The following is a 19664-nucleotide window of genomic DNA, read 5'->3' on the forward strand; positions in this document are numbered from 1 at the left end:
ATGAGGAAAGGCTGAAGAGGTTAGGGCTGTTCAGCTTGGAGAAGAGACGGCTGAGGGGGGATGTGATAGAGGTCTTTAAAATCATGAGAGGTCTTGAATGAGTAGATTTGAATCTGTTATTTACACTTTCAGATAATGGAAGGACTAGGGGGCACTCCATGAAGTTAGTAAGTAGCACATTTAAGACTAATCGGAGAAAATTGTTTTTTACTCATCGCACAATTAAGCTCTGGAATTTGTTGCCAGAGGATGTGGTTAGTGCAGTTAGTGTAGCTGGGTTCAAAAAAGGTTTGGATAAGTTCTTGGAGAAGAAATCCATTAACTGCTATTAAACAAGTTGACTTAGAAAATAGCCACTGCTATTCCCTGTACGTACCAGGATCAGTCCAGAACACCTGGGTTGTGACTCCGCACCAGTAGATGGAGACAGAGCAAGACCTGTCGGGCATGCCCATATATGGTAACGTGCCTCACACAGCCCCTCAGTCTTACTCTGTGGACTCCAGTAGATGGTGCAGGTGCAGTCACAGCCTCTGCCTGCCCTGGGTTAGATAGTCAGGGTTGGTTTTTTCTTTGTTGGTTTTTGACAGGAAAAAAAAAAATGTAACTGGAAGACTAATAATTTTTAGAAAGAAAAGGTCCCCGTTTGTCCTGCCTCCCAGGGGGGTTAGAAGGTTCTGAGGGGACCAGCCCCCCTGGTCGAGGCCGCTGCTAGGGTCGAGGACCCGACTGGTTAAGTAGCAGCGTTGGGGGTGATACCGGGGAGCCCGGTTCACTCACCCCTGTTGGAGCAGGAGCCTCATGACCGGGGACAGTGGCAAACTTGGTAAAAAAAAAAAAAAAAAAAAAAGTTTTTTTTTCTTCGCGCCGGCTCTCCGTTTCTTTGGGGGGGGGGCCCGCCTCGAAGGCTTTTCAATTTAAATTTAATTTAATTTTGGTTTTGTGTGGTAATTTATTTCCCTCGCGGTCGGATGCCGAGGGGGTCGGTCTGCCTCGCTTGCGGCTCGGCGCGCGCGCGTCTTTCCTGCGACGGCATTTGTTCAGTTTGTGTTTCTGGAGGTGAGGGACCGTCCGGAGCCGGTCGGGGGGGTCGGTCCCCGGCGTCGCGATCGCTGCTGCGTGTAGCCGTGGCGGCAGACGGGCCTGCTGAGCTTTTTCCTCTCAGCGCAGGAGTGGTGGCCATCTTGGCTACAAGCTGGGAAGTCGCGCGGGAGGCTGCTGCTGATGGCGGTCCGCCTCCCGCGCTTTCTCCGCAGCAAAGGCCTTCGGGGGGGGGAGCGCCCCGGGGGGGGGGGGGTCCCCGATGGAGTCCCCGGTGGAGGCCAGCGCGGACGACGTGTCTTCGGACTCAGAGTCCTCATTTTCTTCAGATTTTGCGCTTTTATTGCGCAAAGTCCTGAAATATTAAAGGCGCAGTCAAAAAGTGGGAAAGTCATCTCCCGTGAAGGGATCCGGCAGAGGTTCCGGATCCCGGAAGAGGAAATCCAGCGAGGGTTCGAGTGGTACCCCAGCCCCTCCTAGGCGGAGGCGCCCGGTGTGGGGCATCCCTCAAGACACGGTCACCGACTCCACCTCACAGGACGAGGCAGATTCGTCCGAGGAACCCCTGGAAGGGGCTGAGGGAGCGGCGGGAGAAGGTCCCTCCCAGCCGGATACAGGAAAGGAACGCCGGCTGTTGAGGGAGATGACCCGAAGGTGGTCCGACTGTTTCGGAGGGAAGAATTGTCCTCGCTTAACCCGGCTATCCTCCAGGAGCTGGGGGTGGAGGCTCCGCCGGTGGTATCTCGACCAGGAGCTTAAATGGATCCGGTCTTATTGGGGCTCACTGGGCCAGCAGTGGCCTTCCCTTTCCACTTCTCAGCTTCGGATATTTTGTTCCGCGAATGGGATACCCCAGAGTTGGGTCTAAAGGTCAGCAAAGCCATGGATAAGCTCTACCCGTTACTAGAGGACGCGCTAGAGCTCTTGCGGCTGCCAAAGGTAGATGCGGCGGTGTCCGCAGTGATGAAGCGGTCGACGATTCCAGTCACAGGAGCCACGGCTCTCAAGGACATACAGGATAGAAAGCTGGAGCTGCAGCTTAAGAAGATTTTTGAAGTGTCGGCGTTGCGGGTCCGCGCAGCCATCTGCAGTAACTTCGCCCTGCGGGCCAGCTTGCACTGAGCGCAGGTCCTCCAGGCCAATGCAGACCTCTCGGAGGAGGAGGCCACGCAGGCAGATCGTTTGGAGGCGGCAATAGCGTACAGTGCGATGCCCTCTACGACCTCCTCCGTACGTCGTCCAGATCCATGGTTTCGGCGGTTTCGGCCCATCGTCTCCTCTGGCTCCACAAATGGGCGGCGGATGGGTCGTCCAAGGCTCACCTTGGGGCGCTGCCGTTCAAGGGGAAACTATTGTTGGGCAAACAGATGATTTGATGTTGTCCCTCGGGGAAAATAGGGCGTTTAAGCTGCCTGAAGACAGGTCTCATACTCGGTCCTCTTTCTCCAGTAGGTCCCGTTTCCGAGGAAACAGGAAGTCGCGGCCTCAGAGGTCTTCCGGTCCCTCCTACCGTTCGGGTTCCTCCCGGTCATCCTCGTGGCCGCAGTCCTTTCGTGGGAAACGGTACGGTCGTCAGGGGGGACCCCCAGCGGGACCGGGGTCCAAGGTCTCCCAACGAGATAAGGTCAGTCCATCCCTCGTGTCAGCTCCAGTCGTTTGTTCCAAACGTAGGAGCCAGGTTGGAGGAGTTTTCCGAGGAATGGGCCAAAATAACGTCAGATCAGTTGGTCCTCAGGGTGATAAAGCACGGTTACGCATTAGATTTTGCACGGACCCCGACAGACAAGTTCCTGGTGTCGCCCTGCAAGTGCCAAAAAAGTCCGCAGCAGTAAAGGGTACCCTTCGACACCTGGAAGACTTGGGAGCGATCTCCCCCGTGCCGCCCGGTCAGCGAGGTATGGGCCGTTACTCCATTTACTTCATCGTGCCAAAGAAGGACGGCAAGTCAAGGCCAATCCTAGATCTCAAGGGGGTAAACAGATGCCTTTGCATTCCACATTTCAAAATGGAGACGATTCGATCCGTGATTGCCTCGGTCCGAACAGGCGAATTCCTGGCCTCCTTGGATCTCACGGAAGCTTACCTCCATATCTGCATTCATCCGTTTTATCAACGGTTCCTCAGGTTTTGCATTCTGGGCAGGCACTACCAGTTCAGGGCTCTTCCCTTCGGTCTCGCCACGGCCCCCCGCACGTTCACCAAAGTGATGGTAGTGGTGGTGGCTCAGCTCCGACAAGAAGGGTTCCTGGTACACCCCTACTTGGATGATTGGTTGATTCGGGCTAAGTCCGAGATTCAGTGTCATCAGGCGGTCGACAGAGTCCTTCATCCTTTGCAGTCCCTGGGATGGGTGGTCAATCTCAACAAGAGTCACCTGGTACCCACCCAGTCTTTGGAGTATCTGGGAGCCCTGTTTGATACAAGACAGGGCAAGGTTTTTCTTTCCAGAGAGCGGGTGTGCAAGCTTCAGTGTCAGGTGCGCCGGTTATTGTCTCTTCGGCTTCCGCAGGTTTGCGATTATCTGACTGTTCTGGGTTCTATGGCGTCAACGCTAGCTTTGGTTCCCTGGGCTTTTGCTCATCTACGTCCGTTACAATACGCGTTGCTTTCCTGCAGAAAATTTGGGATCCAGCTAGATTTCATGACAGCCTTCCACCCACAAGGAAATGGACAGGCTGCACGAACCAATTGTTCCCTGAAGAACTTCCTCCGCTCCTTCATAGGAGATAAACAGGACAATTGGGTGGCAAGCAGGTCATAAAACAAGTTGTACTCCAGGCCGTGATTTGCAGGGACTCCCAATCAATGAGTGGAGAGTGCTTCTGAAGCCAGGGTAGGCCCAGGACTATGGGATGGATAGATTTGTCCAGGATGTTGGAGGAGATCTCTTCCTCATGGAGAATCCCAGTGCGGAGGATCATTGGAGCTGTTGTGGACGAGATGCAGCCTGGCAAAGGGGTGCCATGAATTGGAGGATACTTGTAGCGGCGGTGTACGGGCAACCACGGGAAGTTGCAGCTGTTGGACCAGGTCAGCTAGGATGAAGTTGCCTCCAGCCCCGGAGTCGATAAAGGCCAATGTAGAAAAGGACCCACCGGGGCACTCCAAAGAGACAGGAACCGTGCATTGGGGAGCGGGGTTCACACAGCTTAGGATTAGCTCCCAAGTAATGCCTAGGCTTGGGAATTTTCCGGTCGCTCCCGGCATTCTGCCAACATGTGGCCCTTGCCACCACAGTAAAGGCACAAGCCTAAGGGCGGGCGGCGCTTCCTCTCCTCCGGAATAAGAGGGCTGCGACCGAGTTGCATGGGTTCATCACCCCGACTAGGCTGGTGTTCGGGAGGTGGAGCCATTGGTCGGGAGGACGGGGCCAGTGCGACTGGTCTCCGGGTGGGCTTAATCTCTCGGGCCTGTTGCTGAAGCCTGCGATCAATCCTCCCTGAGAGATCGATCAGGCCTTCAAGATCATCTGGGAGATCCCTAGCTGCGAGTTCATCCTTAATGCACGAGGATAGTCCCTCCAGGTAGATACTGCATAGGCTGTCCTCCCGCCAACCCAACTCTGACGCCAAGGTGCAAAATTTGACAGCGTAGTCGACCAGCGGCCGGGAGCCTTGGCGCAGATGCAGGAGTTCAGCAGCCGCAGTAGACTGCCGGGCCAGCTCGTCAAATACCTGCTTAAAGGTGTGCACGAATTGTTGGAGATTTCCAAGCAGCGAATCACCTCGTTCCCACAGCGGGGAAGCCCACGCCAGGGCTTTGCCATCCAATAGAGATAGTATGTAGGTTGTTTTAACCTGATCAGATGGGAACTGTGTTGGTTGGCGGGCGAACCGCATAAAGCAGTGGTTGAGGAACCCCCGACACTGCTTAGGATCTCCAGCATAGCGAGGTGGCGCAGGTAGGTGCAGAGAGAGGGCCGATTTCGGCGGCTGGGGCAGGAGCTGGAGGCGGGGCTGCCACCGGAGGCGTCGAATCCAGGCAATTAGCCAATCTCTCGACGGTAACTACCAAGACATCCAAGCAGTGTTGCTGCTGCTGCAGCTGTTGAGCCAGGCCAGGAATAGCCTAGAGGCCAGAGAGGTCTGCTGGGTCCATGGCCTTGGCAAATTGTTGTGAATCGTGGACCCTTGGGCCTGCTAGAGTGGGTGGTGGAACGACTGAAGGAAGGCCTGCAGCAGTACTCGTAGCCGGGAGGTGGATCAGGACCAGGCGACCAGACAGGACCTTCACCTATACCAGCCTTTGTTCCCCGCAGGTTGAGCCCTTGGGTGCCGGGGCCGGTAGAACTTAGGAGGAGGTCTCCTGGCGAAGAGAAATACAGATAACAGTCTGCGTAGAGGCAGGCTGAAGACGTGGGGAGTCAGTGACGGTCCAGGGGTTCGAGGCAGGCAGCAGAAGAGCCAGATGAGGAGACAAGCCAGAGGTCAGGGCCGGCAGAAGACAGACGGAACCGAAGAGCAAGCCAAGGGTCAGGACGGGCAGCAGTCAGACGAAACGAGGTACCAAGCCGAAGTCAAACTGAAGAAGCAAGCAAGTAGGAACTGGAACGCAGGAGAGGAGCTGGAGCAGGCATGAAGGCAGGAGCGGAGTCAGGAACAAGCCACTAGATTCCTATTTATAGCCTTCCAGCGATGACGTGGGATTTGGGGCCGTGGCCCCTTTAAATACCGGGCAGTCAGGTGCGCGCCTAGTGGGCAGAGCCGCCTGAAAATGCCAATGGCATCTCCCTTGTGGGGAGAACACCGCGAGAAGGCCCTGATGCGGCCCGAGCAGGAAGCAAGCTTGGCGGTAAGGGGGTCTGCGGCCGGGATTCCCAACAGAATCCCATTCGTTTCTCTATGGAAAGCCTCTTGCTATTTTCCAGTACTGGAAGCCATCCAGGAGTTCATTGACTGGAATGGGATGCCCCGAAGCGAGTTTTAAAGATGGACGAGCATTAGAAGCTCTATACCCACTGGATCCGGCGGCGAGAGAACGTCTGTTTCCCTTAAGTGGATGCGCTGATATGCGCCATCTTGAAGCGAGCAACTATCCCAGTGGAGGGAGGAACGGCCTTGAAGAATGTGCATGATAGGTGGATGGAGTCCATCCTTAGCAGGCCTTTGACGCAATAGCAATGACCTTACAGATTGCTTCTTGATGTGCTCTGGTAGCTTGTTCATGCCTGCTCCTCTCTTGGGAGGTGGATGACTCGGGGGTGAATTCCACAGAGGTTATGGAACCCACTGCCGCCTTTTTAGCTGATGCGGACTCTGACCTAGTCCATACCTTGGCCAGAGGAGTGGTCTTAGTGGTAGCGGCAAGAAGACAACTATGGCTGCGAAATTGGTCAGCAGACGCAACCTCTAAGGCCAACCTCACAAAGATGCCCTTTAAGGGATCACTCCTCTTCAGAAGCGAATTGGAAAAGCTGGCCAGAAAATGGGGTGAATCTCCAGTGCCAAGGCTACAGCGCCCCTCGCCCTTGAGGGGTTGATCCAGGGGTTCCCAACACTTTCGGTCCTACAGATATTACGACATTTCAGATGTCTGTCCTTTTAGAGCCGACAGACCAAGATAGGGGCAGGTTTGGGTTCAGGTTTGTCACGAAACCCCCAATGAAGTTTTGTCAATCCACCCTCGGAATGAGGAGATAGGGGGTCGACTGTCCTTCTGCCAGCGGTGGGTCGAGATCGCTTTGGACAAATGGGTACGGGAGGTCATACGAGAAGGATATGCGCTGGAATTTCACAGCACTCCTCAGAACATGTTCATTATATCTCCTTGCCACTCCCAGCACAAGAAGCAGGCAGTGGAGTCTAACTTGATAAGGCTCCTCAGGATGAGGGCTATAATGCCAGTACCTGCGCCCCAGGAAAATACAGGGCGTTATTCCATCTATTTCATTGTACCCAAGAAGGAGGGTTCCTTTCGCCCCATCATGGACCTCAAGGGTGTCAATGTCATCTACGAGTGATTCATTTCGGCATGGAAACTGTGCTCCATGATAATGGCCCTACAGTCAGGAGAGTTCTTAACCTCCCTGGACCATTCAGAGGCCTACCTTCATATTCCAATCTGGCAAGAACATCAACGCTTCCCACGCTTTGTGGTACTCCGGGGCTGAGGAGCTCACTGTCAGGAACTGATAGCCCAGGGGCGTTGTACCAAGGAAGAGGCACTCTGGAACATAAACTGCCTGAAAGCCCGGTCAGTCAGATTGGCATGTCTGCAGTTCAACCACAATCTCCAGGGTCAAGTGATCTGCACAATGTCGGACAACGCAGCAACGGTAGCCTACATCAACCGCCAGGGGGGAACCAAGAGCCAGCAAGTGTCACAGGAGATAGATCTACTTATAGTATGGGCGGAAATACATCTACAGATGATCTCGGCCTCCCACATCGCAGGAAAAGACGACGTCAAAGCAGAGTTTCTAAGCAGGGAGAGTCTGGATCCAGGAGAGTTGGCATTGTTGGCCAAAGCCTTTCAGCTAATGGTAAATTGCTGGGGCTTCCCATCCATCGACCTGTTGGCCACATCTCACAATGCAAAGGTTCCCTGATTCTTTAGTCGCAGAATAGATCAGTGGTCATTGGGGGTCGACGCTCTTGTTCAGTCCTGACTGGAAGAGGACTTGCTATATGCTTTCCCTCCGTGGCCCCTGCTGGGCAGGGTCATTCGCAGAATCGAGCAGCACAGGGGATTAGTCCTACCTTTGTAGCTCCAGCCACAACCAGGTATCCATGGCATGCGGACATGCAGAGACTCCTGGTAGAGACCCCTCTGTGCCTCCCACTTCACAGGGACCTGCTTCAGCAGGGACCAGTTCTTCACGAGGATCCGACTCGATTCTGTGTTACGGTTTGGCCCTTGAGAGGGCTCGCCTGATGAAGTATGGATATTTGGCGGCAGTAATTGCCACCTTAACAGCACGTGGAAGTTCTCTACGTCCTTAGCGTATGTGCAAATCTGGAGAGTTTTTGAGGCCTGGTGCGAGGAATGCGATGTTTCCCCTCAAACGGACAAACTCCCACTAATCCTGGAATTGTTACAGGACGCCCTGAATAAAGGTTTGACTTTAATTCCTTGAAGGTCCAGGTAGTGGCACTCACCTGTTTCAGAGGCGAGGTGAACCGAACCCGCCTGTCAGCCCATCTGGACATGGCCCATTTTCTGAAAGGGGTAATGCACCTCCAGCCACCCGCTACACAGTCTTTCCTTGCGCTTGTTAACCCTGAAGATGGTGTTCTTGGTGGCTATATGCTCGGCATGTCGCATCTCTGAACTACAGGCATTGTTGAATCAGGAACCGTCCCTCTGGATGACTCTAGGAGCATTGCAACTTCGTACCTTCTTGCCAAAGGTAGTCTCAGAGTTTCATTTTAATCAGTCCTTTTTGTTGCCATCCCTAGATAGGCGCCAAGAACATGGAAGAATACTGCCTTCTCTGACATTTAAATGTCAGTAGGCTTTTGGTGAGGTATCTGGATGTTTCAGAACCGGTCCGCAAGATGGACTGCTTTTTTGTTCTTCATGGTGGAAGGAGACATATCGAACCAGCTTCACAGGCTACCATAGCTCGCTGGATCAAGGAGGAGGTCACTAGAGCCTATGTGGAGGCTCTAGTGGGTAGTCTTCTGAGCGGAGGCTCTAGTGGGTAGTCTTCTGGGCGGAAGCGAGACTGCTGTCTCCTGTTGACATCTGCCGAGTAACAATGTGGTCCTCCTTAAACACCTTCTCCAGGTTCTATCGCCTGGATGTTCAGGCCCAAGAGGATGCAGCATTTGTAAGGACGGTGTTAACCAGACCGCGGGCAGCCTACCACCCCAATCAGGAGTAGCTTTTGTAAATCTCATTAGTCCTGAGTCCATCTGGCTACACGGTAAGAAATGGAGAAATTACTTACCTGATAATTTTGTTTTCCTTAGTGTAAACGTATGGACTCAGTATCTGGCCCACAGCTGCCCAAGAACGGTGGCAAAGAATCGCCTGTGAAATAAATATCGATTCCAAGAGATTACGGGTAAGCCGTCACCCAATCCCTAGATCAGGGCATCTATAATCTTGTTGGGGTTCAGTGTTTGTACTTGGTTGAGTACAGTTATCTGTTTTTAGTCAAGTTGGTTTTAATCAATTTTTTCAATAGTATGTCCATAATGGCTTTTGAAGAGAAAACTGATGGGCTGAGGTCACTGCAGTCGTGTATCTAGGGTGACTTCAGCTTTGAAACCTGACTCAAGTCTCCATCTGCTAGCAGGGGAGCATATAGTTCATTGGTCTGGAATCCATCTATCTACACTAAGGAAAACAAAATTATCAGGTAAGTAATTTCTCCATTTAGTCTTATTGCAGGTCATTGACAAGCTAACATAAAACATACCTAAATTTGGTTAAACATATCCACTCGTTAAACAGCTTTAATTTTAACAACTCTAAAAGCATTAAGATGTCGACAGAGTTCCATCAGCTGAAATGGGGGCTATCCTGTCTTTTGTATCAGGTGCCACATTTGTGGCTATCTTCCTGGTGGTGAGAGGTGGTTGTATACCTTGTATTTTATATAAAATTATCTGGAAGAGTATGACTATTTTACGAGCAGAAGCAATTTGCTAACACATGTATTGAGACAGCTGGCAGATGTGAGGCAGTTCTGAAGCAGGGTGTTTCTAGAAATGAGAAAGTGGACACTGATGGGGGCTATTGTCTTGTCCTGACAGCTCTCTGGACCTCTCTGTTGCTGTGAATTGGCTCTACAGTGAATTATGCTGCTTGTGTCAGCAGATGGAGGCCTCTTCTGTAATGGATCTTCCTGGGACAATCCTCTTAGGTAAGACAGGGGCACAGTGGAAGGCATGGAGGTCTGTACTGTGCTTTCATGTGGGAGGGTGACAAGATATGGAGCCTTTTTCTGTTCTTAGTTTTCCTTACCAAACACTCAGGTAATAAAATAAATTCTTTTCCAGAAAGCTTCGATCATCAGTGGTAATGCAGTGAACCCCATCTGCTCCTGTACAAATGTGGCATCAGCTCATCATTTTTTAGTCTGTATGTTGATAACCATATGTATAATGGGTGGTATTGTGGATGGAAATTATTTTTCTTGAGCTGCAGCAGGGAGGGCATCTCAGTTGAAAGTAAATACTACATTACATTTGGATGCAATAACGTGTTATAAATAGATCCCTGGGAGAGTGAAAGGTGTCTCCATCTTTGTCTCATTCAGATGTTATGTTGCTGCTGGTTCAGAATGGATTTCAACGCGTTGCAGATCTGGCAAGGAATCGAGAGGCAGCAAAAATCCCTCAGGTAAGGGCTTGTAGGAGCTTTAAACACGGCTACAGAGCCAATGTGAGACGCTTGTCTCATTGCAGGTATCACTGATACATGATGGCATGGTCCATCCTCATTCCCGGCCCTAGTTCCTTGAAGCAGCATTGTCATTCTGAAACGAAATAAGGTTAGTTACTGAAAGAAAAAAATGAAACCAAAACTAATATTGAAAAGTTTGCCTTCATTTTAATGTTCACATGTAAATGAAAAGATTTTGGCGCTGCAATTTCTTGGGCTGGTTAAGAAAAGTGCCTAAGCTTTGCTTTTATTTCCTTTTCTTTCTTTGTTTTTTTTTTTTATGTTTCATTCCGATTTTCCAAGCACATGTACAAATTGCGTGACTTAGCAGAACATCCTCTGTCAGTGACCTGGCATCATTACATAACAACTAAAAGATTTACTTTAGGACACAAGCACAATTATTCTTTGTAATCAACATAATATATACGTCCAAGGGTCATTAAAACTAGTTTGTCAATCTGAGTGACATTTGTTTGTAGTCGCTTAACTCAAAATGTTTGCTGTCAAGCAACACAGCATAGATAGCATTCTCTACAAAAAATATTTCTAACAATAAACATCGCTCAGTGTGTCCGATGGGTGATTATCAAATCTGAATAAATAAATAAACTTATAAAACAGGAACTGCAGACTTACATGGAACTAAGTACACTTAAGTTAAAATCTGAAAGACCTCAGTTGCACCTTGTCATTGTTCATCTGTCTGGTCTCGCTGTTTTTGCTTGTTTATTGCTATACTATGAATGCATTCAATAAAGGGCGACCACACCCTCATAAAATTTTCATATTCCCTTTTTCACAGCCTGGAAATTGCTGTTTCCTTTGCAGTGTGCTTGTCTTACTGATAGGTGATGGGAAATGCACTGCATGCTACTGGAATGAGGACTGACAATGTAGAATTAGCAGAACTAAAATTGTATACCCCTGAATCTGTGAAGTCTTTCACTGGAGTCTGTGAAGTCTTTCACTGGAGATCATGGGGTGGTTGTCTTTGAATAACTGTTTTCATTATTAATATGATTATAGCATATTTTACAGATAGAAAAATGAGGTAGTAAAAGCAAAGAGACAGAAAGAATTTTGAGCTCATACTTTTTGTTCCAGTTATAGGAGCAAATTACAATTCCCTGTACGTACCCGGATCAGTCCAGACCATGGGTTAAGCCCCCGTTCCAGCAGTTGGAGACAGACCAGAGTTCTGAGGCATGCCCATATAAGGACGGAACCCACCCAGGAACCTTCAGTATTTCTGTCTCCAGCAGTTGGAACAGCTCACCCTTTGGTTCCCTGTTTTCACTTGCCCTCGGTTTGGAAGGGCTATGGATAAATTGTACCCGGTCCCTGAGGACTGCCTGGAGATTTTAAAAATTCCTCAGGTAGATTCTTCTGTCACCGCTGTGACAAAGCGCACTACCATCCCGGTAGTGGGCTCTACAGCCTTTCGGGATATACACGACCGTAAACTTGAATTTTATTTAAAACGCATTTTTGAAGTCTTAGCTCTTGGTGTCCGGGCGACAATTTGCAGCAGTCTCATGCAGCAGGCAAGCCTTAGGTGGATGCAGCAGTTACTCAGCATCCAGGACCTCCCGTCTGCAGAGGCTGAGCAAGCTGAACGTTTGGAGGGTGCTATAGTCTATGGTGCGGATGCACTTTATGATTTGCTTCAGGTCCAAGCTAAAGCTCTAGTGTTCAGCAGTATCTGCCAGACTTCTTCTCTGGTTGCGCAATTGGTCTGCTGATGCTTCTTCTAAAGCTCGGTTGGGCAATCTTCCTTTTAAGGGCAAGTTGCTTTTTGGTGAGGACCTGGAACAGCTTATTCAGTCCTTGGGGAAAAACAAGGTATATAAGCTGCCAGAGGACCGTCCCAAACAGTCAAAGTCTTTTTTCCCATCTCGTTCTCGCTTCAGGGGGAATCGCCGTTATGATAACAGAGCCCGTGGATCCCTCCCCAGGGGAGGGGTATCCAGGTCACAGTCTTGGTCCCATTCCTTTCGTGACCGTCGAGGTTTCCGAGACGGCCGTCAGCAGTCCACCACCTCTAAGTCAGCTCCCCAATGAGATTCGGCCGGTCCATTCCTCCGCACGAAACTTAGGTGGGCATCTTTCTCTGTTTCTCGGGGAGTGGGCCAAAATCACTTCTGACCTCTGGGTCCTCGATGTGATAGAGCACGGCTACGCTTTAGAATTTGCCAGACACCTGCCGGATCTCTACATCGTTTCCCCTTGCGGGGAAACTATTCTCAAGATCAAAATCGTAGAGCATATAGAAAGAAATCGTAAAGCATATAGAAAGGCATGATTTAATGGGACACAGTCAACATGGATTTACCCAAGGGAAGTCTTGCCTATGAAATCTTCATTTTTTTGAAGGGGTTAATAAACATGTGGATAAAGGTGAACCAGTAGATGTAGTGTATTTGGATTTTCAGAAGGCTTTTCACAAAGTCCCTCATGAGAGGTTTCTAAGAAAACTAAAGTCATGGGATAGGAGGTGATGTACTTTTGTGGATTACAAACTGGTTAAAAGACAGGAAACAGAGAGTAGGGTTAAATGGTCAATTTTCTCAGTGGAAAAGGTTAAACAGTGGAGTGCCTCGGGGATCTGTACTTGGACTGGTGCTTTTCAATATATATATATATATAAATGATCTGGAAAGGAATACGACAAGTGAGGTTATCAAATTTGCGGATGATACAAAATTATTCAGAGTAGTTAAATCACAAGCAGATTGTGATACATTACAGGAGGACCTTGCAAGACTGGAAGATTTAGCATCCAAATGGCAGATGAAATTTAATGTGGACAAGTGCAAGGTGTTGCATATAGGGAAAAATAACCCTTGCTGTGGTTACACGATGTTAGGTTCCATATTAGGAGCTACCACCCAGGAAAAAGATCTAGGCATCATAGTGGATAATACTTTAAAATTGTCGGCACAGTGTGCTGCTGCAGTCAAAAAAGCAAATAGAATGTTAGGAATTATTAGGAAGGGAATGGTACACAGTATTCAAGGTGTGAGACCACACCTTGAATACTGTGTACAATTCTGGTCGCCACATCTCAAAAAAGATATAGTTTTGATGGAGAAGGTACAGAGAAGGGCAACCAAAATGATAAAGGAGATGGAACAGCTCCCCTAAGAGGAAAGGCTGAAGAGGTTAGGGCTGTTCAGCTTGGGGATAGAGGTCTTTAAGATCATGAGAGGTCTTGAACGAGTAGATGTGAATCGATTATTTACACTTTCGAATAATAGAAGGACTAGGGGGCATTCCATGAAGTTAGCAAGTAGCACATTTAAGACTAATTGGAGAAAATTCTTTTTCACTCAATGCACAATAAAGCTCTGGAATTTGATGCCAGAGGATGTGGTTAGTGTAGTTAGTGTAGCTTGGTTCAAAAAAGGTTTGGATAAGTTCTTGGAGGAGAAATCCATTAACTGCTATTGAACAGGTTTTCTTAGGGAATAGCCACTGCTATTAATTGCATCAGGAGCATGGGATCTTCTTGGTGTTTGGGTACTTGCCAGGTTCTTGTGGCCTGGTTTGGCCTCTGTTGGATACAGGATGCTGAGCTTGATGGACCTTTGGTCTGACCCAGCATGGCAATTTCTTATGTTCTTATGAGGTTGATGAGTCTAGAGGGAGTTCCAGAGCGGTTATGGAGCCTGCTGCCGCCTTTTTAGCAGACGCAGGCTGTGATTTGGTCCGTACCTCGGCCAGAGGAGTGGCTTCGGTGATAGTGGCTAGGCATCAACTCTAGTTGTGAAATTGGTCAGCTGACACAGCTTCCAAAGCTAATCTTACCAAGATGCCCTTTAAAGGCTCACTCTTGTTTGGGAGCGAGTTGGAGAAACTGGCCAGTAAGTAGGGCGAGTCTCTAGTGCCTCGGATGCAGGAGGATAAGAAACAGTTACAGCACCCCTTTGGTATGAGAGGTTGTTTCCGGGGTTCCAGGCATTTTTGTCCCTACAGAGATATGACCTTTCAGCGGACTCAACCTTTCGGTAGGTCTCAGTCCTTTCGTCCCCAGCAGCCCAAGAGAGGAGCAGGCTCGGGCGGTGGACCTTCCTAAGATTCCCAATGAAGGTTTGCTGACCCACCTTCCGGAACAGGAAATAGGGGGATGTTTCTCTCTCTCTTATCAGAGGTGGGTCTTGATCATGCCAGACCAATGGGTCCTGGAGGTGATACGTGAAGGGTATGCACTGGAATTTCGCAGTATTCCTCGGGACGTGTTCATGGTGTCCCCTTGCCACTCCCCGCAGAAGCAGGCAGTGGAGTTCACACTTCAAAGGCTTCTCAGACTGAGGGCTGGTTCTGGTGCCCACATCTTAAGAAAGTATGGGGCGATATTCCTTTTATTTTGTTGTGCCCAAGAAGGAGTGCTCCTTTCGTCCCATCTTGGAGCTCAAGAGGATCAACTGTCACTTGAAGATGACTCATTTTCGAATGGAAACCTTATGCTCTGTAATAGTGGTGGTTCAGTCAGGGAAATTTCTGAACTCCTTGGATCTGTCAGAGGCTTACCTTCATATTCCCATCCGATTGGAACACCAACGCTTTCTACGCTTTGCGGTGTTGTGGCACCATTATCAGTTTTGGGTGCTGCCTTTTGGTTTAGCCACCGCTCCCAGAACATTTTCCAAGATTATGGTGGAGGTAGCTGTAGCCTTGAGAAAATAAGGAATCTTAGTGCACCCGTATTTGGATGACTGGCTGATTCGAGCCAAGTCTCAGGAAGAGAGCCACCTGGTGACTCACAAGGCGATCGCCTTATTGCAGAAGCTCAGTTGGGTGGTGAACATGAACAAGACCAATGTTCAACCATCTCAGTTGTTGGAGTATCTGGGGGTCTGGTTCGAGACAGGACAGTTTTCCTACCAGAAGGTCGGATCCAGAGATTGATGTCTCAAGTGCGTCAGTTGATGAACTCCATAAGCCCGACAGTGTGGTCCTACCTACAGGTACTCAGCTTGATGGCGACTACCCTAGAAGTGGTTCTATCGGCAAGGGCGCATATACGTCCTCTTCAGCGCTTGCTATCTAGTTAGAACTTGCAGTCTCAGGATTATGCGGCTTGGCTCCACTTGCCGATGGAAATCTGCTTCCACCTCCAGTGGTGGTTGCAGGAAGATTATCTGAGAAAGGGAGTTCCCTTGTCCTCTACAGCCTGATTGGTACTCATGACAGTATCGAGTCTTCATGGATGGGGGGCTCACTGGAGTTAATGGCCTGGGGTGCTGGAATCCCCGAAAGTCCTGCTGGAATATTAGTCGCCTGGAGGCCTGGGCGATTATGGCTGGCATGCTTGCAGTTAAGCCACAGGCTGTGGAATCAAGCGGTTTGCATGATGTCTGACAATGCAACAGTGGCCTAAATCATCAGGGAGGAACCAAGAGCCAGCAAGTGTCGCAGGAAATAGACCAGCTGATGGGAATGAGTGGAAGGTCATCTGCAGATGATCTCAGCCTCTCACATAGCAGGAAAAGACAACGTAACAGCGGACTTTCTCAGCAAGGAGAATCTGGACCCAGGAGAGTGGGTGTTGTCAGCCGAGGCATTTCATCTGATTGTGGATTGCTGGGGCATTCCTTTCCTAGACCTGCTGGTGATTTCTCAAAATGTGAAGGTTCCTTGTTCCCTGTACGTACCCTGATCAGTCCAGACTGCTGGGGTTTTGCCTCCCTTCCCACAGATGGAGACAGAGAAAAACTTGAAGAGCACCCCCTCTTAATCTGGTGTGCCACCTGTGTCCCTTCAGTATTTCTCTGTCTCCAGCAGATGGAGGTGGTGCAGAACCTGTGGTCTTGAACTGATATTGATATTAAAAATAAAAATAAAAAAATGTGTTTAAACAGCTAATAGTGGATCAAGCAGGACAACAAGTGGTGCTGATCCTCCCAGGGGATAGGCAGGTCCTGGTGGGACCATCCTCCCTGGTTGCAGGTATACCCGGAGCTAGGGTTGGACACCCTATCTGCTTCCTTGACCCGGTGAGATGCCTGGGGTGAGTACCGGTGGTCCGGTCCCTCCCCCTTCTTTGTCCTGGCTCCAAAGAAGTCTCCATTCCTCTGTTAAAGTTGGTTGGCTGCTTTAAAAAAAAAAAAAAAGCAGCGAGCCATTCTCGTTTAGCAGTGTGGCTTTCCGCTGACTGCAAGCTCGGTGGCTGCCGCATCTTTGTCTTCTGGGCTCCAGTTACGATTTTTGGCTGGCTCAGCGTCTTTCTCTCTCGCGCATGTGCCTCCCTTCGCCAGCAATGCCACGTGCTTCCAGATGCACTGCCGGCAGGGAGCGCGCTTCGAGGCTTGCCTGTGCTCTCGATGCCTCCTCGACAGGGAGGGACCATTGGGTGCAGCTGGGAGAGCAACAGCTAAGTGCTGTGGTGCGGGCAAGCAGCTAACTGAGCAGGGGAATCAGGCTGACCCGTTCACATGCTGAGCACGGGAATGGCAGCCATTTTGGAATCATTTGTTGCCGCAGCAGCTCGAGTAGCAGGGGGAGATGATCTCTCGCCTCAACTTTTTCCTCCTGACTTGAGTCCTGGGAGTCCGCTGGGGCCACCTGGGCCTGGACCCTCCCCTGGCTCCTACTCCCTGTGTCATCCGTGGGAGAGGGCAGTCCAGATGTATTCCACGCATTAAGAAAGGTGGAAGGAAGACAAAACAATTACCGGCATGGTTAAAAGGTGAGGTGAAAGAGGCTATTTTAGCCAAAAAAAATCCTTCAAAAATTGGAAGGATGCATCTGAAGAAAATAGGATAAAACATAAGTTAAGTATAAAACATTGATAAGACAGGCGAAGAGAGAATTTGAAATGAAGTTGGCCATAGGGGCAAAAACTCATAATAAAAACTTTTTAAAATATATCCGAAGCAAGAAACCTGTGAGGGAGTCAGTTGGACCGTTAGATGACCGAGGGGTTAAAGGGACTCTTAGGGAAGATAAGGCCATTGCAGAAAGACTAAATGAATTCTTTGCTTCTGTGTTTACTAATGAGGATATTCCGGAGATGGTTTTCAAGGGTAATGAGTCAGACGTACTGAACCAAATCACTGTGAACCTGGAAGATGTAGTAGGCCAGATTGATAAACTAAAGAGTAGCAAATCACCTGGACCGGATGGTATACATCCTAGGGTACTGAAGGAACTAAAAAATGAAATTTCTGATCTATTAGTTAAAATTTGTAACCTATCATTTAAATTATCCATTGTACCTGAAGACTGGAGGGTGGCCAATGTAACCCCAATATTTAAAAAAGGGTCCAGGGGCAATCCGGTAAACTGACCAGTGAGCCTGACTTCAGTGCCGGGAAAAGTAGTAGAAACTATTCTAAAGATCAAAATCGTAGAGCATATAGAAAGGCATGGTTTAATGGAACACAGTCAACATGGATTTACCCAAGGGAAGTCTTGCCTAACAAATCTTCATTTTTTTTGAAGGGGGTTAATAAACATGTTAATAAATGTGAACCGGTAGATGTAGTGTATTTGGATTTTCAGAAAGTGTTTGACAAGTCCCTCCTAAGAGGCTTCTAAGAAAACTAAAAAGTCATGGGATAGGAGGCGATGTCCTTTCGTGGATTACAAACTGGTTAAAAGACAGGAAACAGAGAGTAGGATTAAATGGTCAATTTTCTCAGTGCAAAAAGGGTAAACAGTGGAGAGCCTCAGGAATCTGTACTTGGACCGGTGCTTTTCAATATATATATATAAACGATCTGGAAAGGAATACGACGAGTGAGGTTATCAAATTTGCGGATGATACAAAATTATTCAGAGTAGTTAAATCACAAGCAGATTGTGATACATTACAGGAGGACCTTGCAAGACTGGAAGATTGGGCATCCAAATGGCAGATGAAATTTAATGTGGACAAGTGCAAGGTGTTGCATATAGAGAAAAATAACCCTTGCTGTAGTTACACGATGTTAGGTTCCATATTAGGAGCTACCACCCAGGAAAAAGATCTAGGCATCATAGTGGATAATACTTTAAAATCGTTGGGTCAGTGTGCTGCTGCAGTCAAAAAAGCAAACAGAATGTTAGGAATTATTAGGAAGGGAATGGTTAATAAAACGAAAAATGTCATAATGCCTCTATATCGCTCCATGGTGAGACCGCACCTTGAATACTGTGTATAATTCTGGTCGCCGCATCTCAAAAAAGATATAGTTGCGATGGAGAAGGTACAGAGAAGGGCAACCAAAATGATAAAGGGGATGGAACAGCTCCCCTTGAGGAAAGGCTGAAGAGGTTAGGGCTGTTCAGCTTGGAGAAAAGACGGCTGAGGGGGGGGGGGGCGCGGATATTATAGAAGTCTTTAAGATCATGAGAGGTCTTGAACGAGAAGATGTGAATCGGTTATTTACACTTTTGGATAATAGAAGGACTAGGGGGCATTCCATGAAGTTATCATAGGACATTTAAGACTAATCAGAGAAAATTCTTTTTCATTCAATGCACAATTAAGCTCTGGAATTTGTTGCCAGAGGTGGTTAGTGCAGTTAGTGTAGCTGGGTTAAAAAAAGGTTTGGATAGGTTCTTGGAGGAGAAATCCATTAACTGCTATTGAACAGGTTTTCTTAGGGAATAGCCACTGCTATTAATTGCATCAGTAGCATGGGATCTTCTTGGTGTTTGGGTACTTGCCAGGTTCTTGTGGCCTGGTTTGGCCTCTGTTGGAAACAGGATGCTGGGCTTGATATGGACCCTTTGTCTGACCCAGCATGGCAATTTGTTATGTTCTTATGTTGGAACTCCTGAAGGTTCCTAAGGTGGATGCTTTGATGTCAGCTGTCACCAAAAGGATGACTATTCTGGTGGCAGGGGCAGTGGCTCTTAAAAATCTCCAGGACAGGAAGCTCGAGGTCCATCTGAAAAGAATCTTCGAGGTGTCGGCGCTCGGTGTTAGGGCTGCTGTCTGTAGCAGTCTTATGCAGCGAATGAGCCTAAGGTGTGTTCAACAGCTCCTCAGTTCTAGGGCTCCTCAGGCGGGGCATATGGATCAGATGCCTTATATGACCTTGTCCAGGACTATGGTGTCCGTGAGTTCGGCCAGAAGGCTCTTGTGGGTACGCAACTGGTTGGCCGATGTTTCTTCCAAGTGTCAGCTGGGGGTTCTCCCCTTTAAGGGCAAATTTCTGTTTGGAGAGGAATTGGAACAACTGATAAAGTCCTTAGGGGAGAATATGGTGCATAAGCTCCCTGATGACAAGCCTAGGGGTCCTAGGAGTTTTCTCCCTCCCTGCTCTCGCTTTCGGGGTCAGAGACATTGGGGTCACAGC

At 48.9% G+C, this 19664-nt stretch overlaps 1 protein-coding gene across 1 annotated transcript in view; it reads left to right on the top strand.

The window, feature by feature from the left end:
* Nucleotides 1-19664, top strand: part of FANCA (FA complementation group A) — a 522319-nt gene that overhangs the window by 120818 nt on the left and 381837 nt on the right. Inside the window, exons 7-8 of the mRNA XM_029608211.1 lie at nt 9744-9853; nt 10250-10332. Of these exons, the coding sequence (XP_029464071.1) occupies nt 9744-9853; nt 10250-10332 (193 nt within the window). The remainder of the gene's footprint in view (nt 1-9743; nt 9854-10249; nt 10333-19664) is intronic.

This window comes from Rhinatrema bivittatum, chromosome 7, assembly GCF_901001135.1.
Source record: "Rhinatrema bivittatum chromosome 7, aRhiBiv1.1, whole genome shotgun sequence".
In the NCBI taxonomy this organism is placed as follows: domain Eukaryota; kingdom Metazoa; phylum Chordata; class Amphibia; order Gymnophiona; family Rhinatrematidae; genus Rhinatrema; species Rhinatrema bivittatum.